Genomic DNA, 24,798 nt, shown 5'->3' with positions numbered 1-24,798 from the left:
GGTGCGATCTCGTACGGTTGCTCTGCTTATCTGCTAATGAGAATTCCAGCTTTGGAAGACTTTACTGCTACACAGTTTATCAAGTGTGGCGGGCTCGCAATGACAAAACTCATGGCTGATCTTGCTGCACACCCTCGGCTATTGCGGCCAATGCCCTGTCTATGCTTCCGAGGACTTATTCTATGTCTATCTTGGAGCAATGGTGTACTTCCCAATCCTTTGGACTACCTATTTACAAACTTTGGTGCACCCCCCCTCCTGGTTGGATAAAGTTCAACGTTGATGCCTCAGTTTTGCCGTCGGGTGTGGCGGGCTTGGGAGTTGTTGCTTGGGATGAACATGGACGGCTGATTGCTACGGTTGGTAAGAAAGTGGAGCAGTGGGATGTCACCAAGGCTGAAATTCTTGCGGCTAAGTTGGTGAAGGATGCGACTAGTGATTGGATGCTGCAGATGGACGGTATTATTATTGAGGGAGATTGTCTCCCGGCGATCAAATGGCTCCAGAGCATGTTCAACCACAGGAGCAGCCAACACTGGCAGATCACGGGCCCGGATCTGAGCTTTCTTTTGGACTTCAAGCAAGTGATTTTCCACCACTTTCCGCGGGCCAGTAACAGGCCGACCGACTACTGCGCACATTTGGCTCGGTTCGGTGACTTTGTTTGGACTGACTGTGACAATAGAAATGTTCCTCCCTCTTTTGTTTCGCTTTTAAGGGAGAACAGTGATAGAGTGTAGGCTCTTTTTATTTGTGCTTCATGTATTTTCCTTTTATTTCTTAATGCAATATGCAAATTTCAAGGAACCCAAAAACTTTACCCTATAGGTGCTTAATGTCTACGACCCTCTTCTGGAATTGCAGGGGGGCCCGTAAGAAGTGCACAAGCAACTACCTGCGTCACCTGGTTGGTGACAATGAGGTGCACTTCATTGGCCTGGTGGAGACCAAGGTGGATAATTTCGACCGTGCGGAGGTCGATAGGATTATTGGTACCAGTTGGGACTTCTTTCACTACCCCGCGATTGGCAAATCTGGGGGTATCCTTGTGTTGTGGCGGAAGAATCTGATCAAGTTTGAGCTACGGTTCGTGGATGATCAGGTTGTCATTGGCTCATTAACCCCTCCTGGCGGGCTGTGCTGGGCGGTCGCGGTTGTCTATGGTAATAAGGATTACCTCCGTCGCAGAAGCATTTGGGAGAATATTGGGGCTTTCTGTGATGCAGCGGAGCCAATTCTGGTAGGCGGCGACTTCAATTGCTTCCTCACTCAATCGGAGAAGAAAGGAGGGAAACGGGTAACCCCAACTACCGGTGTGCTTGAGATGACCGAATTTATGAATTGTAATGATCTCCATGATCTTGGTTTCATGGGGCCCCAATTTACTTGGTGTAATAATAAGGAGGGCAATAGCCGGATTTGGGTGCGCCTTGACCGGATCCTTATGAACTCTGAGGGCCTTTGCAAGGCCCCGCTTGCGATGGTGCGTCACATGGGGTGGATTTCTTCGGATCATGCCCCATTGCTCTTCTCATTGAGGCCCAAGGGGACCACGGCTCCGGAGAGATGGATCTGGTTTGAAGACGTCTGGATCACCTATCCGGCGTCTTGGCGAATTGTTTGGCTAAATTGGCGGAAGATTGATGTGGGCTCCCCTGCGGATATCCTCAATCATAAATGCCATCGTACGTTGCGTGCCTTGTATCACTGGAGCCGCCAGCGCGCACTCAATTTAAATTGGCAAAAAATGGAGCTGGAGCGGCAGATCATTGAGCTGCAGAATATGGATTGCACGCCTGGCGGGCTTAGCCAGGATCATGAGGATGAGTTGCGGAGGTGTGTTGGCGAGTTGAATGACACGTTGGCGAGATTAACCATTTGGTGGAGGCAGCGTGCCAAGGTCCGGTGGATCGAGCAGGGAGATGCTAACTCCCATTTTTTTCACTTGGCCGCCTCGGGCCGGCGGCGGGACAACAGAGTGGTGCTCACTTTACCGAGTTGCGAGCAGCCAGTGTCTGATCAATGGATAATCCTGGATACTTTTATGACTTTCTTTCGGGATAAATGGTAAGACCGACAAGCCTGTCTCACGGGGTGGCCTAATTTCGGTAATGCTGTGAAAATTACGGCTCATTTAGTTCCGTCCCTCACTGCTGCGGTTACGGATGAGGAGGTGTGGCATGCGGTGCACACCATGGGATCCAACCGTGCGCCTGGGCATGACGGCATCACGGCTTCCTTCCTCAAGTTTTACTGGGAGATTATCAAAACGGAAGTTCTTTTGGCGGTGCGGGAGTTCTTTTCTTCCAACTTGATGGATGGGCAGTGGAAAGAGACCCTCATCATCCTTATCCCTAAGGTTTTGAATGCGGATAACCCGACTAAATTTCAGCCAATCAGCCTTTGTCAAACCTTTTATAAGGTGGTCGCAAAGGTGCTTGTTCAGCGGATGAAGCCGGTGCTTGCTAGTATCATTGGGGAAGAGCAAGGGGCGTTCGTGCCCAGGAGATCTATATCCAACCACGGCCTGTTGGCGCAAGAGATCATAAGCAACTTCCAGTACTCCACCAAGGCGGCAGGGATGATGGCTTTGAAGGTTGATATGGAGCAGGCCTACGATTGTATGGCCTTGGACACGCTGGAGCATGTTATGGATTTGATGGGCTTCCCGGCGGCCTTCACTAAATGGGTAACCCAGTGCATTTCTTCTCATAAATTTCAATTGCTTATTAACGGTTGCAGGACCGAATGGATTCATGGGGCTAGTGGCTTCCGCCAAGGATGTCCGCTTTCGCCATATCTCTTTATCTTATGCTCAGAGCTTCTAACCAAGGCGTTTGCTCAGCACGGTCAGACTCTTGGGGTTCAGGTGGCCCAGAACGCCCCGCTGGTGTCTCACCTTCTTTACGCTGACGATGTGCTCATTTTTGCCACGGCTAGTGGCACTAATGCTCGGAGGACCATGGAGATCTTTGAGGACTATTGTGCCTGGATAAATTGTGCCAAATCCGCTATTCTTTTCAGTAAAAAGTGCCCCCTTTGGAAGCAGCGAAGGATTGCTAGGGATATTGCTTTCCGCCGTGTTCATTCTTTGGAATATCTTGGGCTGCAGTTGACTATGTGGAAAATGATGAAGTCTGACTTTCTTAAGGTTGTAAGGTCGGTCTCGGATAAGATTAACGTCTGGTGCCGAAGACATCTCTCTCTGGCGGGTCGGGCTACTTTGATCCGGTCTTCCCTTTTAACTATCCCAATGTATCTTATCACGCATACGAATATTCCGACGGGAACTCTCAATGCTATCGAGCGAAATGGCAAGATAATTCATGTGGCAGAAGGATGCGGGCAAACGGGGCTTGCACTATGTGTCTTGGCCGGAACTTTGCCGACCAATTTCGGTGGGTGGGCTGGGCTTCCATGATCCGGTAATTGGCAAGGCCCCCTACGGGCTAGATTGGCCTGGAATGTGATTCATGACCGGGAGTCGCTTCTCGGACGTACCATTGTGGCTAGGTACGGCACAAATCTTTGGAGTGCGACTGAGGGGCGTAGCGCTTCGACTACTTGGAAAGTTCTTAAGGAGGGAGCGGCTGCACTTCACCCTATTCTCCGTTGGAAAATTTGGGACGGCAGCAAAATTGACATTCTTGAAGACATTTGGATTGCCAACCGCAGCTTGGCTCGCTGGCCGTCGTTTATTGCTGTGGACACCATTGAGGGCTGTATGGTGGGAGACTTTCTGGATGAGAACCTTGTATGGCAACGGGAGCGTGTTTTGCATTATTTGGCCCGGCACTTGCTGAGTATATCTTTGGCATTCCGACCCGAGTGGGGCAGGGGGAGGATTGCCCTGAGCTGATCAACTTGCCAGTCGGGACCACCATTTCGGCGTTGGCTTACAGGGAGAAGTTCTTTCAGCTGGAGTTTGATTTTCTGTGGTTCGAAAAATTCCGGCTGCATCCGCGTGAACAAATGTTCTGGTGGCGTATCATCCGCGGTGCCATCCCGACCAATTCCTGGCTCTTCCGGTGGGGGCTTGTGGATCTCCCAAGCTGCCCGTGGGGGTGCAATTGTGAGGAGACGGTGCTGCACCTCACTGCTCATTGCGGGATGCTCATTTCGACCCATGAGGTGCTTGCCAAGTGGGGCTTTGCCTTGCCGATGTTCCAGAATTGGGAGGATATGTTGAATGGCCTTTCTCTCTCGGCCAAGATGAATGCGAGTGTTGGAAGACTCTATTGTTATGTGGTTTATCAAGTTTGGCGGGCCCGTAACGACAAAGTGCACGGGCAGGCGTTTGGCACGCCTTCGGTGCTTGCGGCTAATGCCTTGGCCATGCTTCCGAGATGTTTTGCGATGCCGGCCTGGGAGCAATGGTGCACCTTCCAGCCCTTTAGGATGTCGTCTTCCACTCATTGGTGCACCCCCCCTGGGTGGGTAAAGTTCAACATTGATGCTTCGGTCCGTCCCAATTCTGTGGCCGGTCTGGGTGTTGTGGCTCGGGACCATGATGGCAAGCTGCTTCTTGCCGTCGGGAGCCTGGTGGAGCAATGGGATGTTACGAGGGCTGAAATTCTTGCGGCCATTGCTATCCGGGGTGCTGTTGAAGATTGGATGTTCAATATTGATGGGATTATTATTGAGGGAGATTGCCGCAATGCGATTAAGTGGCTCCAAGGGGCTTTCAACCGCCTGAATAAGCTCCATCTGAGGACTGAAGGGCCGGACCTCTCCTTCCTGCTGGATTTTCGCCAGGTGTTGTTCTCTAATGTCCCTCGTCAATGTAATCGGCCGGCCAACTTCTGTGCTAATTATGCCTATTTTGGCAATTTTATGTGGAAGGATTGTGATGATAGAAATGTACCCCCCTCCTTTTTGTCTCTTTTGAGGGGTGATAGTGACCAAGCCTAGGCTTTTATTATGTACTTTTTCTTTACTTTCTTTAATGCAATATGCAACTTTCAAGGAACCCAAAAACTTTGGGAACCCAAAAACTTTGGGGGGTGGGGGGGCTCTTCATTTGTTCCATTTTCTTTCTCTCACTAGAGTGGTTTAGAGAGAGAGGCTCTGGGATGGCTAGAGGGGGTGGCCTTAGGTCACCTCCTCCAAATGGGGGGCTTGTTGGTGCTGGCAGCATTGCGGCTGGTGCGGGTGCTGGGATGGCTGTAGGAGGCGCTGTGGGCACTAGGCAGGCCGCTGCTGGAGCAGCGGGCACAAGGCTGGCTGCGGGGTCCTCAGCTGGTGCGACGGAGGCGCTGCAGGTGACTAAGGGCCAGGTGCATGCGAACGGCAAGGCAGCGGGGGCCTATGTGGCGGGGACGAGCTCCGCGCTAGGAGATGGCAGCGGTGAGGCCTTGGCGAGCGCAGAACAGGCCATGAAATTCACCCAATTGAAATTCTCACCGGGCATCAACTCTCCAATTGCGAAGCCTGCAGCTGTGCGGGAGCTCATTATGAGCTCGATTGGGATGTCGCCGCTGCTTGGGACGGCCCTGACTAGTGCTCTTACCTAGGTTCAACCCCAGGGCATGGACAAGGATGATAGCAGCTGCAGTTCGGGGGAGGGATCTCGACGTGCCAGCAGCTGCGGCATGGCAGACAAAGACCGTGAGCAGTCCGAGCATGAAGACTGTATGGCCAGCGAGATGGAGGAATCTGGGGAGGCTTCGGGCTCCCAAACGGATATGAACGATGATCAAGGGGATGGGGTTGCTATTCAATTGAAGGCCCTTGCAGAGGCAGTGTTGCCATCCGGACGGAAGACCACCGCCTGGGCTGACCTTGTTAACGACAAGGTTAGTCCCTCAAGCGATTGTGATGCCGATGATCATAGGGATGTGGTGGATATGGACTGTCTTGCTAGGGAGGGCATTGCTGCTAGTTCTAGGGTGAACATCCCGCTGGTCCTGCCATCACCGAGCAAATAACTTCAGAACAGTGCACATAAGGTGCTTGTGCAAATGCACCTCCCTCCCAGGTTGCTGCTTGGGCTAAGCCGCAGCCCCCGCAAGCCAGGAATCTGCCGCCGCATGACTTGCCCAAGGGGCCTTTCGCTTGGAGCAAAGTCCAGCATGTTCCTCTTGATCGCCTTAGCCGTGAGCAATGGAGTGCATTGGATGGGTTGTGCATTGAACCCGAGAGGGACTCAGTCCGGGACAACATTTCTCGGTTAGACAAGGCTATTGTGGCGAAACTCATGGGTCGTCGGATTTCTTTCTCGTTTCTTCTCGAGGAGCTTAAGCGAAGATGGTACCATTTTGGAGAATTCGAGATCATTACGGTTGCAACAAATACCTTTATTTGCATTTTTAAAAGCACCGAAGCGAGAGATGCGGTACTCTCAAGTGGGCCGTGTATTGTGGCCGGGAATATCATAGGAATGGATAAGTGGACCTCCACCTTTTCTCCATCTTCTTTGCATGGCTTACACTCGCCGATTTGGATTCGATTGCCACAGCTACCACTTATCTATTGGGATATCAACAACATTACTCGCATTTCCAATGGGATTGGTGAGCCTCTTTGGATGGACTCTCATACTAGCACATGGGGGAAGTCATCCTTTGCACGGATTTGTGTAAGGATTAATCTCAAACAAAAATTAATACCGGGAGTTTGGATTAATGGCATCCATGGGAAGTTCTTTCAAAGAATTGAATACGAATGCCTATCCAATTTTTGCTTCGACTGCGGCTACCTTGGGCATACTAAAGGCAGCTGCCCAAATTTGGGAAATACTAGTGGACCGTCCCCATCCAGTGGACGTGCAACTCAGGCCACCCATGCTGTGCCAAAGGATCAGCCCATCCAGGGCCCCTCGGCAAGGACCGAACAACCAACTAGGAATGACCTGCAGGGATGTGAGGAACATGATGAGGATTCTTTGGGCACTTGGAACTTAGTCACCCGCAAGAGGAGGGGCAAAAACAAAGCACCTACAGCTGCTCCATCCAAGGGAAGGGACGGGTTGACTGAACCAAGCCAGGCCACTCCTACACCCGAGAACACTCAACAACGTATGGAGGAGATCTCTAAGAGGATTGTCAACCCGAGGAAGTCTCCCACTATGAACCAGAGGGTCTCCTTCAATGCAGCCAGATCGGGCCAAGATCAAACACCAACGACAGTGGATCTCTCCAAACGGCAACACAAGGCATCCAGGGCTTTCATGGAGAAGCATCTACTACGGTTGGGACCGATTGCCACCCTTCCTCGCAAGAGGAGGAAGAATTTACAAGATGACATCGGCGGGGACTTTGTCCCCTTTGAGGATAAATGAGGCCCTTCTTTGATTCTTGCCCTTGGGTGCTAAAGGTGATCATACTATGTCTGGCGCAATGGGATATCTCTCAGCCTTCGGGCTGTTTTAAACTTTTTATAGGTATCTCCCCCCGCTGGAGTGGTTCTCTGATCATTTTTAGTATTTTTTGGGCAAGTAATTGGGGGGGGGGGCCTCCTTGTGAATCAAAGGGGCTTATCCTTGCGATAGTTGCTTTCCTTTTTGTCTATCATACTTGTATGGTTTTCTTCATAGCTTTAGACCTTCCCACCTTTGTTTTTTGCCTAGGGAAGGCAGATAGCTTTTCCATACTTGTTATGTACTTTCTCTTTTATTAATCAATGCAAATGCAACTTTCAAGGAACCCAAAAACTTTGGCCCGAAACCCAAAAACTTTGGGAGGTTCTTCATTTCTTACCACTCCATTCTCTCACTAGAGTGTTCCTAGAGAGAGAAGCTCTGGGCATGGCGGGGGGAGACAGGCGGTCTCCTCCCCGCTCCGGCGGGGGTGGCGGTGGTGATGGTTCGGCGGAAGGTGGGGGAAGTGATCGGAGGAGGTCGGGTTTTGGTGCGCAGGGTGGTCGCATAGGCGTTGAGGTGAAATCCCCGGCCAAGGCGGGATCGAGGAAGTCGGAGAGCAAGAGTGCGGCTGCAGCTAGGCTTTCGGCTGAGGAGGTTGCTGCTGGGGCGCGGGGTGCTAAGGCCGCGGACGGGCATGGCCTTGGCCAGGCTATTACGCAGGGAGGCTTAGACTTGGCCATAGGGCAAGGGGCTGCCCTGCTGGGAGCGACTCGGGTGGACATGCACATGGAAATGGACACGGAGGAAGGGGACTGCGGCGCTGCCATGGAGTTTGAACAGGCGCTGGGGCGTGTTGCGGAGGTTGCCAGTGCGGAAGCTGCGGCAGCGGCCAGGTATGCTGCGGTACTGGAGTTGGCGTCTGGATGTGCAGCAAGGCACCAGGCGGCGAACCAGCCAGAAAATACTGGCTCTGCGGTGCGCACGGAAGAATCTCAACAGCCGATTTTAGCTGCTGTGGTGGTTCCGAGCGGTAAGTGTTGTGAGGACACTGATATGGGAATAGAGGTAGCTGCTGCCGGTGAAAATATAGATGGCAATCCTGGATTAGGCGTGAACCTGCAATTCTCACAGGGCTGCGGTGGCGGAAATCCGCAATCTCGCACATAAGGTGTTTGCCGTTTTGCTTCTAAGGGGGAACGGCCGGAAGTCTTTGGCGGATTGGCGCCGGACAGTGGACAAACTAATGGGAATAATGTGTGGAAAAACCTGGAGCACATCCGGATTGAGGAGGAAGTTGCCCAAGGGACCTTCTCGACGGACGGTGTGGTGGAGTTGCAGATGGAGCTTGTGGAACAACGCATTTGCGCGCTGGATAACGCCGTGGTAGGCAAAATTATTGGGAAAAAATTACCCTATTTTGTTCTTAGTGGAGTGATTAAGCGATAATGGAGCCATTTTGGAGACTATCATCTTTCCACTATTGGTACCGACTGTTTTGTGTGTCGGTTTAGCTCGGAGGAGGCACGGGATGCGGTGCTTTGCGGCGGGCCTTGGTTTTTCAATGGCAATATAGTCGGGTTGGATAGGTGGACGCCATCTTTCTCGCCAAACTCTTTGGCGGGACTATCATCGCCGGTTTGGATTCGTCTACCTCAATTACTGCTGCAATATTGGGATTTGTACAATCTTATGCGGATTGCATCACATTTTGGCACCCCTTTGTGGATTGATGCACAAACTGGTGGAGATGGTAGGCGGGAATACGCACGTGTTTGTGTGCGGCTGGATTTGGCACAAAAACTACAGCCGGGCACATGGATTAATGGCTGGAAGGGAAAGTTCTACCAAATGGTAGAATATGAAGGCTTGGGTATGTCATGCTTTGGTTGCGGGCGTATTGGGCATCGACAGGATAGTTGTCCTGCCCGTGGGGATGTACGGGGTGCTGGCCAGGTGGGTACTCCTGCGGGGATATCGAAAGGGAAGGCCATATTGGAAAGTGGCGGATCTAGTGTGGCGTCCACAAGCAGGGTACGGCCTAATCCGCGGGAACAGCCTAAAGAGGTGCCATCACCATCTATTTCGGTGGAGGGGGGGGGGGGGGGCCCCCAGGGGGGTGCCACTCTACAAACATTGCGGTCATGGTTCGGGCCGACCGTGATGAACTGCCTACCCCAACTGCTGGAGGGAAATTACCTCCTCTTGTGGATGGAGACAAACCGGAATTATCTGATGATGAAAAACTCTTTGGGGAGTGGAATATTGTGCCACCAAGGAAGAAGAAAATTATGCAACAGAAGAAAGCTCAAGCTTTAGTTGAGAAAAAACCTCTTGGTGAAAATGTGCCAAGACAAGTTAATTTCAAAGAGGTTGGTGAACCTTTGAGGGACAGCAGCAAAGAAAACCTCAAACCGAGTTGGCGCAAGCTAGGTGTTAAAGAGCCAACCTTGTTCTCGGTGGGTGTGGGCAAGGATAGGCCGAAACTTGGTGCATCTAAAGCCCATTTTGACAAAGAACTCCAGGCTCTTGGACCTATTGAGGTGGGTCCTAGGAAGAGACGTAAGGAAAGTGGGAGTGGCACGAGCGGCGGGGACGCTTCCCCTATAGTTGTCCAATGACCCACATCATTATGTGGAATTGTAGGGGGGCCCAAAAAAAAAACACGGGCAACTTCCTACGACACCTCGTTGTTTCCAACGAGGTTGGCCTTGTCGGGTTGATTGAAACTAAGGTGGAGAGCATCAGTAGGGTGGAGGTAGACCGCCTTGTTGGCCGTGAGTGGGACTTTTTCCACCATCCTGCTAATGGCCGCTCGGGTGGACTCCTACTAGCCTGGAGACGCGACCTCCTCAAGGTTGAGGTTGATTTGGCTATGGACCAATGTGTGGTGGTACGGGTTGTTATGCCCTCTCTTGTTCTATGGAAGGTGGCACTTGTGTATGGCAACAAGGATCTCCATGTCCGACGGCAATTGTGGGAGTGCCTTGGCACTATCATCACCCCGTATGTCCCTACTATTGTTGGGGGGGATTTCAATTGTTGTCTTGCCCAGGGAGAGAAGAAGGGTGGGAAGCGATTTCGGTTTTCGACTGGTGCTCAGGATATGTCGAATGCTCTTAGTCAACTTGATCTTCATGATTTGGGATTCACTGGTCCCTCTTACACGTGGTCTAACAACAAAGAGGGCAATAGCTGGATTTTGGTTAGGCTAGACCGTATCCTCGTTAATTCTGAAGGTTTGAATGTGGAACCCTTTGCTTCGGTAAAGCATTTAAATCGTTTGGCCTCTGACCACTGCCCCCTCTTATTGCGGTTGGAGAACGGATTACGGCAACCTAGTGACAAATGGATTCGTTTCGAAGATGTTTGGACTAACTTTCCTGCATCTTGGAGGATTGTTGCCAAGGCATGGGGACGCTCGGATGCTGGCCCACCGGTGGAGGTGGTTAATAGAAAATGCTCTCGCACTCTTCGGGCCCTTCACTTTTGGAGTAAGCACACAATTCGGGACCTTGGAGTTAGACGCAAGGAGCTGGAGGAGAAAATTGAACTTCTTCAGCGGGATGATTGCTCTGATACCGGACTCACCTCGGAGCAGGAGTCGGAGCTTCGGTCTGCTGTTTCGGAGTTTCACTCCACCTTGGCTAGGTTGGCGACTTGGTGGCGACAACGGGCTAAAATCCGCTGGATTGAGGAAGGAGATGCCAACTCTCACTTTTTCCACGCGACGGCAACTACTCGTCGTCGTAGTAACAGGATTGAGGAAATCCAAACTGCTGCGGGGGTGCTATCCCAGGACCCGCAAGTTATTCATGATGTCTTTTGGCAGTTCTTCTCGGATAAATAGAGGGAGCGTGATACTTCCTATGCCCGCTGGCCCGGCTTCTTGGAGACGGACAGAATTTCGGAGCAGGCTCGGGGGGCTCTTGAGGAGGATATCTCGGATGAGGAGATCCGGAAGGCCGTCTTTGGCATTAGCAACAATCGGGCGCCGGGCAATGATGGTATCACGATTTCCTTTCTTAAGTTCTACTGGTTTATTATTCGCAATGACATTTGTGCTGCAGTGAAGGATTTCTTTATCACTAGCTCCATGTGTGCGAGCTGGAAGGATACTCTCGTGGTGCTCATTCCCAAGGCTAGCACGGCAAAGGCTCAGGCGCAGTTTCGGCCGATTAGCCTTTGCCAAATGTTCTACAAAGTGGTGGCCAAGGTTCTTGTCGCCGGTCTCAAACCGGTGCTGGCCGGTCTCATTGGTGAGGAGCAGGGTGCGTTTGTGCCGGTGCGGTCCATCTCCAATCATGGCCTCCTTGCTCAGGAGATTATGTGCAAATTTCAACACTCCACCCTTCTGGCTGGCCTCTTGGCTGCTAAGGTGGACATGGAGCAGGCTTACGACTATATGGCTTGGGATACGCTTTATCGGGTGCTGGAGGCTATGGGATTCTCACCTAAGTTCATCGGCTGGATTGTTCAGTGCATTACTAAACCTCGCTTCTCATTACTGCTGAATGGGACGCGTTCTAATTGGATTGGCGCCAATAGTGGCTTCCGCCAAGGCTGCCCACTCTCACCATATCTATTTATTCTTTGCTCGGAGTTGCTGACCAAGGCATTTCGGCAAAGAGGGGAGAACCTTGGAGTGCAAATTATCCCAAAGGGGAGCGGGTCTCACACCTCCTCTATGCCGATGACATTCTTATTTTTGCTGGGGCCACCCGGGCAAATACTACCAATATTCTGGAAATCCTGGGAGACTATTGCATGTGGACGGGTCAGCGTATTAACAATGCCAAATCCGCTGTTTTGTTTAACAAATGCTGCCCGAGGTGGAAAAGCCGCCGGCTTGCTAAAGTGCTGGGGTTCCGGATGGTTTCCTCCCTTAAGTACCTTGGCCTGCCTCTTGCGCTCCGCAAACTTACTGCCCCTGACTTTGATCGGGTTCTTATGAGTGCTACTAATAAAGTGAATGTGTGGGGTAAAAGACACCTTTCCCTGGCTGGTCGGGCCACCTTGATCTGTGCTGCTTTGCTGGCCATCCCCCTTTACTGTATGACTCTCTCGGATGTGCCACGGGGAGTCCTGGCATCGGTGGACAAAATTGGAAGACACTTTCTCTGGCACAAGGATAATAACAGACGGGGGCTTCACTATGTGGCGTGGAGCGAGATTTGTAGGCCTCATTCTCATGGCGGGTTGGGATTCCATTCGACATTGGCTTGGCGCGCTCCTCTTCGGGCTAGACTGGCTTGGGACTTCATTCGGTAGCCTACGGTTCTTCTGAACCACATTCTTCGCGCCAAGTATGGTGAGGATCCGTGGATTATGCCCACTGGCAGAAATACCTCAATCACTTGGAAGGCAGTTCATGAGGGTGTTGTTGCTTTACGCCCCATAATTCGGTGGCGTATTGGGAACGGACAGATGGTGGACATTTTTGAGGATGTCTGGATTCTGGACCGCTGGCTTGATCAATGGCCCACGCTTCTTAACTCTGTCGCTCCTACTGCTGGAAAAGTTTCTGAACTTCTTGACAATAATTTGGAGTGGGATCGGGACAAGGTCTTGCTGCACTTTGGTGGTGATCTGGCCACGCGGGTCCTTGAGGTGGCCACTAATGCTGATGCTGGGAGGGACATCCCTGAGCTGATTCGTTCGAGCCGCGGCGCCACGGTGGCGGCTATGGCATACTTGGCATCCTTCCCTGTTGGGGAGTATTATTTTAACTGGCTCAAAAAACTTAAACTCCATCCGCGTGAGAACTTGTTTTCATGGTGGATTTTTAGGGATGCGATTCCAACCAATGCTTGGCTATATCGCCGAAACCTTTCAGATACTGATCTCTGCCCTTGGGGGTGCAATATGGAGGAAACAACTGATCATGTTACGGCCCATTGCAGTCACCTGAGAAGTATTCTTGGATGTCTGGCCGAATGGGGCATGGTTCTCCCCTTATTCGATTCTTTCGATGAGGTTAAGGATTCTTTGAGGATTCTTGCCGGCTCTAACCCTCTCCCTGGGAAACTCTATTGCTATGCGGTTTACCAATCTTGGCGGGCCCGTAATGCTAAGAAGCACGGCAGACAATTTGGCACTCCTAAGGTGATTTCTGCGACGGTTATCTCCCAAATTCCAAAGGCTTTCCATATGCCACCGATGGAGCAATGGTGTATCAATCAGCCCATTGGGCTGCCATTAACCAAGCTATGGTGCACTTTAGGCAAGTCATTTTCCAGTTTATTCCCCGTCTAAGTAACCGGCCGACTAATTATTGTGCTAGTCTTGCTGTTTTTGGGAGCTTTATTTGGAATGATGTTTCTTGTAACTCGGTTCCTTCAACCTTTGTTGATTTGTTGAAGGCCGAGAGTGATATGGTCTAGCTCCTTGTATTTTCCTTTTGCTCTATTAATGCTATATGCAACTTTCAAGGAACCCAAAAACTTTAGGGGGTTCTTCATTTCTTTCCACTCCTTTCTCTCTCTAGAGTATTTTCTAGTGTGAGAAGCTCTGGGCATGGCGGGGGGAGACAGGCGGTCTACTCCCCGCTCCGGCGGGAGTGGTGGTGGAGACGGTTCGGGTGGCGGCAGTAGAGACAGGCGACGGTCGGGCATTGGCTCCGGCGGCGGCATGAAGTATGTGGAGGTGCGCTCTCCGGCAAAGGGCGGGAATGCTGGCTCGGGCAAAGCTGCGGGCAAAGGGTCGGCGAGTGGCAAGGCTGGGGGGGAAGAGTTCTTCGGGGGCTCTAAGGGCAACAAATCTGCTAGAGACTCGGCCTCGGGTGGTCTTGTGGCCACGCGTATGGGGACGGCACCGACTAGAGCTAGTCGGGATGGCAACCGGGGTGGGGCTGGGAGTAACCTGGAGGAGCGGGATGCTGAGATCCAGCTCAAGGTCAATCCAACCTTTGAGGTGAATGAAGCAGCCTTGGAATTCGAGCAGGCCATGGAACGGGTGATGCAGGCGGCCAATGCGGAAGCTGCGGCTGCTGCCCGGAGGGGTGCGGCGCTAGGTGCTCTGGATGCGCATACTCTGGAGCAGGCGGACGGGAGTATGGCTTTGACAGAAGACATGGACCAGGGCATGGAGGATTGCCCAAAAAATTTCTCCAACCAGGCGCCGTCGAGCAGTGGAGATATTGAGATGAATTTGGGTACAGACGGGCTGGTTGAGCCAGCTAAGACTGATGCTGGGGCGGGCGGCAGCTTGCCAATTGATAGTGCTGTAGGTGTGAACGGCGAGGGTGCAGGCCGATCCGTGCCTCTTCACAATATGGAGGGCACACAAGGTTCTTGTTGTAATGCGCCTACAGCGAAAACTGCTAGAATTTTTGGGGCGGCTACGGCGACTGGTGGCCGGTCCCCCAATGCAAACGTTTGGAAACATCCGGACCACATCAAGGTCACGGAAGCTGTGAAGCGAGGGCAATTTTCATCCGACGGGGTGTCGGTTGACCTCAAAATGGAATTGGTGGAGCATAGTATCAATTTACTTAAAAATGCGGTGGTTGGCAAAATTTTGGGCTGTCGTCTTCCTTTATTTGTCCTGGAGGCCGAAATTCGACGGCAGTGGGGACGCTTTGGTGACCTCCAAATTTCGACTATCGGCACTGATTGTTTCGCCTGCACCTACGACACGGTGGAGGCTAGGGACTCGGTCCTTTGTGGCGGACCGTGGTTTTTTAGTGGTAATATTGTGGGCCTTGATCGATGGACGCCGGATTTCTCACCAAGCTCGCTTGTGGGCTTGTCTTCACCCGTTTGGATCCGTTTGCCGCAACTCCCCTTGCAGTATTGGGATCCAGATAATTTGATCAGAATTTCTTCCATGATCGGTGAGCCACTATGGATTGATGTGCAGACAGGGGCAAGAGGTAGGAGGGAGTATGCCCGTATATGTGCTAAATTGGACCTTGCATCAAAGCTGCAAGCGGGAATATGGATCAATGGGTGGAGAGGTCGCTTCCACCAACGAGTCGAGTATGAGGGACTCGAATTTTCATGCTTTGAATGTGGCCGTGTGGGGCACAAACGGGAGCAGTGCCCGAGCCGTCCCGCTGCGACGCCTGCTGCTCTCGGGTTGGCTAAGGGTGTGCAATCGGGATTGATGAAACCTCCAGGGAATGGTGAGGCGAGCTCGTTGGCCAGCAACAAAACTCCAATTGGGGGTGGTGGGGTGGTCGTGGGGACTATTACTCCTATGTCGCCTTCTCGGCCATCCGGGTCGGATTCGAACCTTGGCATATTAAGTGGGGACAAGACCGGTCAGGCTTGCTCTTCAACTCCTGCTACGCCATGTAGCAATGTGTGGGGCTCAGAGGGCCCGTCACTTACTGAGGACGAAAAGCTTTTTGGGGAGTGGAATCTTGTGGCTCCACGCAAGGGGAAGAAGCCACAGAAAAAGTTGCCAGCTGAGGATAAGCTGCCGTTGGGAGAGAATACCCCGAGGCAAGTCAATTTTGGCGATGTCCAAGAGCCTAAAGCGGTTCGGATGAAAGAAAACTTCTGACCCAGCAAAGGGGACAAAAGGCCGGGCACTACCGAGCCGTTATTGTTTAAAGCCGGAGCTCGACCGACCCGGCCTAAGCTCGGGGCATCAAAGGCGCACTTTGATAAGGAACTTCAAGCCCTTGGACCCATTGAGGAGGCCCCAAGGAAGCGCAGAAAGGATGTGGGATCTAGTAACGGCGGCGGGGACGCATCCCCTATGGTGGCGTAATGTCTACCATCCTTTTTTGGAATTGCAGGGGGGCCCGTAAGAGGTGCACGGGCAACTATCTGCGTCACCTAATCAGTGACAATGATGTGCACTTCATTGGTCTGGTGGAGACCAAAATTGAGCAGTTGGACCGTGCGGACGTCGACAGGATGGTCGGGCACAGTTGGAATTTCTTTCACTTTCCTTCAGCTGGCAAGTCAGGGGGCATCCTTGTCCTCTGGCATGCGGGCATCTTGAGGTGTGAAATGCAATTTGCCAATGAGCAAGTGGTTATTGGCTCTCTCACCTTTCCCGACTGTCGGAGTTGGACTGTTGCGGTGGTGTACGCAGTCAAAGTGTTTGGGAGACCATTGGTGACTATGGTGTGACTTCTACACCCTTGCTTGTGGGGGGTGACTTCAATTGCTGCATTGACCAAGCTGAGAAGAAAGGTGGCAAGCGGGTTACTCCAACTGCGGGGCTACTTGAGATGCTGGGATTTATGAGCAGCAACGACCTACATGATCTTGGGTTCATTGGACCGCGCTACACCTGGTCCAACAACAAGGAGGGTAACAGTAGAATTTGGGTCCGTCTGGACCGTGTCCTCATGAATTCGGAGGGCCTCCGGAATGCTCCATTTGCGACGGTGAGACATATGGGGAGGGTGGCTTTGGACCCCGCCCCGCTGCTCCTTACTCTCTGCCCACGCGATGTCAATGCTCCGGAGCGGTGGGTGCGGTTTGAAGACGTGTGAACTACCTATCCGGCGGCTTGGAGAATTGTTGAGAAGAATTGGAACAAGCTGGATTTTGGCAACCCAGCGGATGTGCTTAACCGTAAGTGCCGTCGCACGCTGCGAGCACTTTACCATTGGAGCCGTCAACGTTCAATGAACCTTAACCGGCTTAAAACAACGTTGGAACGTCGCATTCTTGAACTCCAAAATTTGGACTGCTCCCCGAACGGGCTGTGCCGGGAGCTTGAGGACGAGTTGCGTAGCTGCATCAGTGACTTAAATGACACCTTGGCTCGTCTGACAACTTGGTGGTGGCAGCGAGCGAAGACTAGATGGATTGAGGTGGGGGATGCGAATTCTCACTTTTTTCATATGGTTGCCACGGGCCGCCGCCGGGATAACCGGATTGCTAGTATTCTGACTAATGAGGGCCAGCAGACCACGGATGCGGGGGCCATTTGTGAGGTGTTCACGGGTTTCTTCCGGGACAAGTGGAGAGAACAGAATGCTTGCCTCCTCAATTGGCCGGTGTTTGAGGAAATTGACAAGGTTCCGGAACATTTTCTGGCTTCCCTTATGGCTGAGGTTACGGATGGGGAGGTGCGGGAGGCTGTGCATGCTATGGGAAATAACCGTGCCCCTGGGCGGGACGGTATCACCACTTCCTTTCTCAAGTTCTATTGGGATATCATTAAAACTGACTTTTAGTAGTAATAGACCTAGTGAGGGGATTGTGACTTTGGGCGATCAAGTCATTAATAAGAGTACACGTTTTAGATATCTTGGATCTATTGTTCAGAGTGATGGTGAAATAGATGGGGATATTATCAGCAGAATTCAAGTTGGATGGTTGAAGTGGAGGAATGCATCGGGTTTGTTATGTGATAGAAATGTACCCCTCACACTTAAGGGAAAATTCTATAAGATGGTAGTGAGGCCTGCAATGCTTTATGGTGCCGAATGTTGGCCTTTAAAAGAGAAGCATAATACTAAGTTAAGTGTGGCAGAGATGAGGATGCTCAGGTGGATGAGTGGCTTTACCCTTAGAGATAGGATATGAAATGAGCATATACGTGAAAAGGTTGGAGTAGCTCCAGTAGAAGATAAGATTAGAGAAAGTCGCCTTAGATGGTTTGGTCACATAAAACGGCGGCCTTGCGATGACCCGGTTAGGAGAGTAGAGGTATTAGATTTGACTTATGTTAAGAAAGGTAGGGGTAGACCTAAAAAGACTTGGTTAGAAAATATTAGGAATGACCTTTCTTTATTAGATTTAAACGAGAATTTGACTTTTAATAGGACACAATGGAGAAAAAGGATTCATGTAGCCGACCCCACGTAGTGGGATAAAGGCTTGATGTTGTTGTTGTTGTATCATTAAAACTGACGTGCTGCGGGCAATCCGGGATTTCTTTACAACTAGCACTATTAATGAGGAGCGGAAAGAGACCCTTATTATCCTCATCCCTAAAGTGCCAAATGCTGATGGCCCTACCAAGTTCCGCCCCATTAGTCTTTGTCAGTCTCTTTATAAGGTGGTTGCGAAGATCATTATTAACAGAATGAAACCGGTGCTCTCCAGCATTGTCGGGGAGTAACAACGAGCGTTTGTGCCTGGCCGATCTATTTCCAACCACAGACTTCTGGCGCAGGAAATTATTGGGAACTTCCAACATTCAACGAAATTGTCCGGTATGATGGCTCTCAAGGTGGATATGGAGCAGGCTTACGACTGCATGGATTGGGCTACCCTTGAGCATGTCATGAAGCTTATGCGGTTCCCGGAGCGTTTTATCACCTGGGTAATGCGCTGCATTTATTTTCCTAAATTTCAATTGCTAATTAACGGATGCAGGAGTGATTGGATTGGCGGCTCGAGCGGGTTTCGGCAGGGGTGCCCCCTTTCGCCATATCTTTTTATTCTTTGCTCGGAGCTACTCACGAAGGCCATTGCCCAACGCGGCACGACCCTTAGCGTTCAGATTTCTCAAAATGCCCCTTCGGTTTCACACCTGCTGTACCTGGATGATGTGCTGGTCTTTGCGGATGCTAGCACGAGTAATGCTAGGAGGACGATGGCTCTCCTGAATGACTATTGTATTTGGACTGGCCAACGGATCAACTGCGCTAAATCGGCGATCTTGTTTAGCAAAAGATGCCCGCTTTGGAAACAAAGAAGGATTGCTCGGGACATTGACTTCCGCCGGGTGCAGTCCCTGGAGTATCTTGGCATCCAATTGGTTATGCGGAAGCGGGTCAAGTCGGATTTTGTCAAGGTGGTGCGATCGGTCTCTGATAAGGTTAACGTGTGGGGACGCATGCATCTTTCCATGGCTGGCAGTGCCACTCTAATCCAGACGTTGCTGCTTGCGTCCGCTATGTATCTCATGACACATACGGCAGTCCCCATGGGCACCTTGAACGCCATCGAGAGAATGGCTAGGCAATTTCTGTGGCAGAAAGATCCGAGTAAGAAAGGGCTGCACTATGTTTCGTGGTGGGAACTTTGCTGCCCCATTACTGCTGGAGGCCTTGACTTCCATGCGTCCGCACTTTGGCAAAGCCCCTTACGGGCCAGACTTGCTTGGGCTGTGTTGCACCACAATGGTTCGCTCCTTGGCAGGACTATCGCCGCTAAATATGGGCTAGACTTGTGGAATGTCCCTGCGGGATGTAGTGCGTCCGTCACCTGGAAGATCATAAAGGATGGGGTGGTGGCTTTGCGCCCCATCATCCGCTGGAGCATTGGGAACAGAGAATGCATTGAGGCCCTAAATGATACTTGGATTACCAATAGATACCTGGCTCGTTGGCCATCGTTTTTTGCGGTCGAAACTATTGATGGCCGGATGGTTAGTGACTTTTTGGATGATAACCTGGGATGGAACAGAGAGCTCGTCCTAACTTCTTTCGGCCCGGTGATGACTGAACACATTTGTGCTATCCCGACCCGGGTTGGTGGTGACAAGGACATTCCGAAACTTGTTAACTTGCCGTTTGGCACTACGATCACTGCCCAGGCGTATAAGGGGAACTTCCGTCAAGATCAGTACCAATTTCTGTGGCTCAGGAAATTCAAGCTCCACCCGAGAGAGCAGCTGTTCTGGTGGAGAATTTTGCGTGGGGCTATCCCATCAAACCGTTGGCTGTTTCGGCAAAATCTAAATGACCACGGGGACTGCCCGTGGAATTGCAACCTGGCGGAGACGGTCGAGCACCTCACGGTTAGCTGCGAGATGTTGAATGTGATCCTTCGGGTGCTGGACGGATGGGGGATCGCGGTGCCTACCTTTAATTCTTTGGACTGCTTACTGGCCGGCTTTGCTCAAGCGGCTGAGCAAAACCCGAGTGGGGGTCAGCTATACTGTTACGTTGTCTACCAGGCTTGCGTGCTCGCAACGACAAAGTCCATGGTAGATCCTTTGGAACGCCTACGGTCCTTGCGGCTAATGCGTTGGCCATGCTGCCGAAATGTTATGCTATGCCAATCTTGGAGCAATGGTGCACCTCTCAGTCCTTTGGGCTGTCGTCTTCCTGCTATTGGTGCACCCCCCTCCTAGGTGGGTTAAGTTTAATGTGGACGCCTCTGTTCGCCCCAACGCTGTGGCCGGCCTTGGTGTGATTGCCCGGGACCATGCTGGCCGGCTCGTGGCTGCTGTTGTGACTCAAGTGGAGCAATGGGATATGACTAAGGCTGAGATTCTTGCCGGCCTTGCCTTTCAGGGGGCTATTGAAGAGTGGATGCACAACTTGGACGGAATTATCATTGAGTGTGATTGCCGGAGTGCAGTCCAATGGCTCCAAGCCGCTTTCAACCGGCTCAACAAGCTTCATGTCCAGACCGATGGGCCGGATCTTTCCTTCCTGCTAGAATTTAAGCATGTTATCTTTCAGTATGCCCCGAGGGAGCTAAACCGCCCAGCAGATTATTGTGCCAACCTGGCTTGTTTTGGGAATTTTATGTGGAAAGATTGTGATAGTAGAGATATTCCTCCCTCCCTTTTGTCTTTGTTGGAGGAGGATAGCACTAGAGCTTAGTCTCTTTGTTTTGTTATTTTATAACCTTTAACTTAGTAATGCAAATGCAACTTTCAAAGAACCCAAAAACTTTGGCCCGGAACCCAAAAACTTTGGAGGGTTCTTCATTTCTTTCCACTCCATTCTCTCACTAGAGTGTTTCTTAGAGAGAGAAGCTTTGGGCATGGCGGGGGGAGACAGGCGATCTCCTCCCCGCTCCGACGGGGGTGGTGGCGGTGAAGGTTCGGCGGAAGGTGGAGGGCATGATCGGAGAAGGTCGGGCGTTGGTGTGCAAGGAGGTCGCAAAGGCGTTGAGGTGAAATCCCCGGCCAAGATGGGATTGGGGAAGTCGGCGGGCAAGGGAACGCCTGCTGCTAGGCCGTCGGGTGATGAGGTAGCGGCTGGATCGCGGGGTGCTAAAGCACCGGAAGGGTTTGGCGTTGGCCAAGTTGATGTGCGGGAAAGACCGGACCTGGCTAAGGGGCCGGCGGGTGCTCTTTTGGGGGCAACTTGAGCGGATAAGGACATGGGCATGCCCATGTCGGTGGACACGGCGGAGGAAGACAATGCTGCGGCCATGGAGTTTGAGCAGGCGTTGGGACGTGTTGCGGAGGCGGCCAATGCGGAAGCTGCGGCGGCGGCTAGGTATGCCGCGGCCCTTGAACTGGCGTCTGGTTATGCGGCGCTGCACCATGCAGCGGATCAGCCAGCAACTGCTGGCTCTGCCTGGCGCGCGGAGGAAGCCCCGACCCCGACTGCAGCTACTGCGGTGGTTCCAGACGGTAAGGGTTGTGAGGATACTGTGATGGGAGTTGAAGCTTTTGCTTCCAATGAGACCATAGATGGAAATCCTGGACTAGGTGTGAACCTGCAATTCTCCTTGGGCTGCGGTGGAGAAACTCAGCAAACACGCACACTGGGTGTTTGTCGAATTGCCTCTAGGGGACCAAGGCTGGATGTCTTTGGCGGGTTGGCGCCAAACTTGGGGCAAGCCAATGGGAATAATGTGTGGAAGAAGCCGGAGCACATTCGGATTGTGGAGGAGGTTGCCCAAGGGGCCTTCTCGACGGACAGTGTGGTAAATTTGCATATGCAGCTTGTGGAGCAACGCATTAGTGCGTTGGATAATGCCGTGGTGGGCAAAATTATCGAGAAGAAATTACCCTATTTTGTTCTAAGTGGGGAGATCAAGCGTCAGTGGGGTCGTTTTGGCGACTACCACCTTTCCACCATTGGTACCGATTGCTTTGTATGTCAGTTTGGCTCGGAGGAAGCCTGGGATGCGGTCCTATGCGGAGGACCATGGTTCTTCAATGGTAACATTGTCAGACTTGACAGGTGGATGCCGTCTTTCTCGCCAAACTCGTTGGCAGGGCTGACTTCACCGGTTTGGATCCGGCTACCTCAACTGCCTCTACAATATTGGGATCTGCACAATCTTATGCGGATTGCTTCGCAGTTCGGTACTCCCTTGTGGATTGATGCACAAACGGGTGGAGATGGTAGGCGAGAGTACGCACGGGTGTGTGTGCGTATGGATCTTGCACAGAAATTGCAACCGGGCACTTGGATTAATGGGTGGAAGGGGAGGTTTTACCAAAGGGTTGAGTACGAAGGCTTGGGATTGTCGTGTTTCGGATGCGGTAGAATTGTACATCGGCAGGATAGTTGTCCAGCTCAAGGGGAAGTGTGCGGGACTGGCCAGGTTGGTACTCCTGCAGGGATGTCTAAGGGGAAAGCCATCTTGGAGAGTGGTGGTTCTAGTGTGGCGTCCATGAGTCGGGCGCGGCCTAATCCTCGGGTGCCGCCGAAGGAGGTGCCTTCACCATCTATTTCGGTGGGAGGGGGAAGCCAATCCATCAATCTTGAGGTGACGACCCGGGTTGATCGCGACGAGCATTCGGCTGCCGTTGGGCAAGCTGTGCCGACTTCTGTGGCTGTTGACAAATCAGAGCTGTCGGAAGATGAAAAACTCTTTGGGGAGTGGAATATTGTCCCACCGAGGAAGAAGAAGGTGATGCAACAAAAGAAATGTTCAAAGTGCTGGTGAGAAGAAACCTCTAGGTGAGAATATGCCTAGACAAGTGAACTTCAAGGAGGTTGGGGAACCGTTGAAGGGAAACAGCAAAGAAAACCTTAAACCGAGTTGGCACAAGCTCGGTGTTACGGAACCTACTCTATTCTCAGCTGGGGTGGGCAGAGATAGGCTGAAACTTGGAGTTTCTAAAGCTCACTTTGACAAGGAACTCCAGGCTCTTAAGCCCATTCAGGTGGGTCCTAGGAAGAGACGAAAGGAAAGCAGTAATGGCACGAGCGGCGGGGACGCTTCCCCTTCGGTTGCCCAATGACTCACATCCTTATGTGGAATTGTAGGGGGGTCCGTAAGAAGAATACAGGACACTTCCTACGGCACCTCATTGCTAGTAATGAGGTTTTGTTGATCGGACTTGTGGAGACAAAAGTTAAAACCTTTGATAGAGCTGATGTGGATTGGCTTGTTGGTAGGGGATGGGACTTCTTTCACCATCCCGCGGTGGGGAAGTCGGGTGGTCTTCTTCTTTTATGGAGAGGGGATTTTGTTAAGTTCTCAGTGGAGGTGGTGACAATGCAGTGTGTTGGGGGTCGGTTGGTGTTGCCTTCGCTCCAACAGTGGAATGTGCTGCTCATCTTTGCTAACAAGGACTATCATGTCCCGCGTACTCTTTGGGAGACTATTGACTTGGCGACGACAGCAAATATCCCTTACAATTATCGCGGGGGGGATTTTAGATTGTTGTCTGTCTCAGAAGAAAAAGGGGCGAGGAAAACGGTTCATTTTTTTCTGCCGGGGTGCAGGAAATGGCGGATACCTTGGCTAGGAACGACTTGCACGATTTGGGCTTCACGGGGCCTAAGTTTACTTGGTCTAACAATAAGGATGCGTCTAGCCGTATCTAGGTCCGACTAGACCGGATTTTGATCAACTCCGAGGGGCTTAGCGCAGCCCCCTTGGCTGTGGTGAAGCACCTACCACGATTAGCCTCCGATCATTGCCCTTTGTTGCTCGGGCTGGGCATTGATACGGGTGCGCCCAGTTTCAAATGGATCCGTTTTGAGGATGTTTGGACGAGCTACCCGGCATCCTGGAAGGTGGTGCATAAAGCCTGGACTAAAATGGACTATGGTCCGCCGGCGGAGATGGCTAACCGTAAGTGTAGTAGGACTTTGAGAGCCCTTTTTTTTGGAGCCGCAGCAGGGTCCGTGAGCTGAGCAAGCAAAAAGACCACTTGGAAGGGAGAATTCAGGCCTTACAACTCATTGATTGTTCGGTGGAGGCCTTAGTCTCGAGCAGGAAATAGAGCTTCGTATGGTTATTGGGGAATTTAGCGCGACTTTGGCTCGGCTGGCTACCTGGTGGAGACAACGGGCGAAGGTACGGTGGATTGAGGAGGGGGATGCAAACTCGCACTTTTTCCATTCTATGGCCTCAGCCCGGCGGCGTTCGAACAGGGTTAATGAGTTGAAAATGTCGGATGGGGTGGTTACTAATGATCTGGTGAAGATCCACAATGAGTTTTGGGATTTCTTTTCTCGAAAATGGAGGGCCCGGGAAATTTGTGAGGACAATTGGCCGGAACTAGGCCCTGAGGAGGTGCTCTCTCAACAAGCTCGTGACATCCTGAATGTGGATGTCATAGAGGAGGAAATCACAAAGGCGGTGTTCAGCATGGGGAACAACCGAGCTCCGAGCATGGATGGTATTACCTCCTCCTTTATGAAGTTTTATTGGAACATTATTAAATATGATGTTTGTAATGCGATCAAAGATTTTTTTATCACTAACAAAATGTGTGAGACTTGGAAGGACACCTTGGTGATTCTTTTGCCCAAGAACATGACCGCCAACACGCCGGCCTTATTCCGGCCGGTTAGCCTCTGTCAAACCTTTTATAAGGTGGTGGCGAAGATCTTGGTTTTTCGATTGATGCCATTCCTCAGTGGTATCATTGGGGAGGACCAAGGAGCGTTTGTGCCGGGACGCTCGATCTCTGGTCACGGGCTGCTTGCA

At 51.7% G+C, this 24,798-nt stretch overlaps 4 protein-coding genes across 4 annotated transcripts; all 4 read left to right on the top strand.

The window, feature by feature from the left end:
• Positions 1-835: 835 nt before the first annotated feature.
• On the top strand, positions 836-2,071 carry LOC110114134. The gene has a single exon (XM_020846904.1). It carries the CDS (start codon positions 836-838, stop codon positions 2,069-2,071), a length of 1,236 nt encoding a protein of 411 aa, XP_020702563.1.
• A 1,685-nt stretch (positions 2,072-3,756) lies between these two features.
• LOC110114135 lies at positions 3,757-4,911 on the top strand. Its single transcript, XM_020846905.1, has one exon. The coding sequence runs from the start codon at positions 3,757-3,759 to the stop codon at positions 4,909-4,911; it is 1,155 nt and encodes a 384-aa protein (XP_020702564.1).
• A 161-nt stretch (positions 4,912-5,072) lies between these two features.
• On the top strand, positions 5,073-5,513 carry LOC110114136 (dirigent protein 10-like). Its single transcript, XM_020846906.1, has one exon. It carries the CDS (start codon positions 5,073-5,075, stop codon positions 5,511-5,513), a length of 441 nt encoding a protein of 146 aa, XP_020702565.1.
• Positions 5,514-18,430: 12,917 nt separating this feature from the next.
• LOC110114137 lies at positions 18,431-20,771 on the top strand. Its single transcript, XM_020846908.1, has 2 exons — positions 18,431-20,186; positions 20,248-20,771. Exons 1-2 carry the CDS (start codon positions 18,431-18,433, stop codon positions 20,769-20,771), a joined length of 2,280 nt encoding a protein of 759 aa, XP_020702567.1.
• Positions 20,772-24,798: the final 4,027 nt, after the last annotated feature.

This window comes from Dendrobium catenatum, unplaced genomic scaffold (genome assembly GCF_001605985.2).
Source record: "Dendrobium catenatum unplaced genomic scaffold, ASM160598v2 fragScaff_scaffold_853, whole genome shotgun sequence".
Lineage (NCBI taxonomy): Eukaryota > Viridiplantae > Streptophyta > Magnoliopsida > Asparagales > Orchidaceae > Dendrobium > Dendrobium catenatum.
The sequence above is the reverse complement of the archived record's forward strand: the minus strand, read 5'-3'. Positions and strand labels throughout refer to the sequence as shown.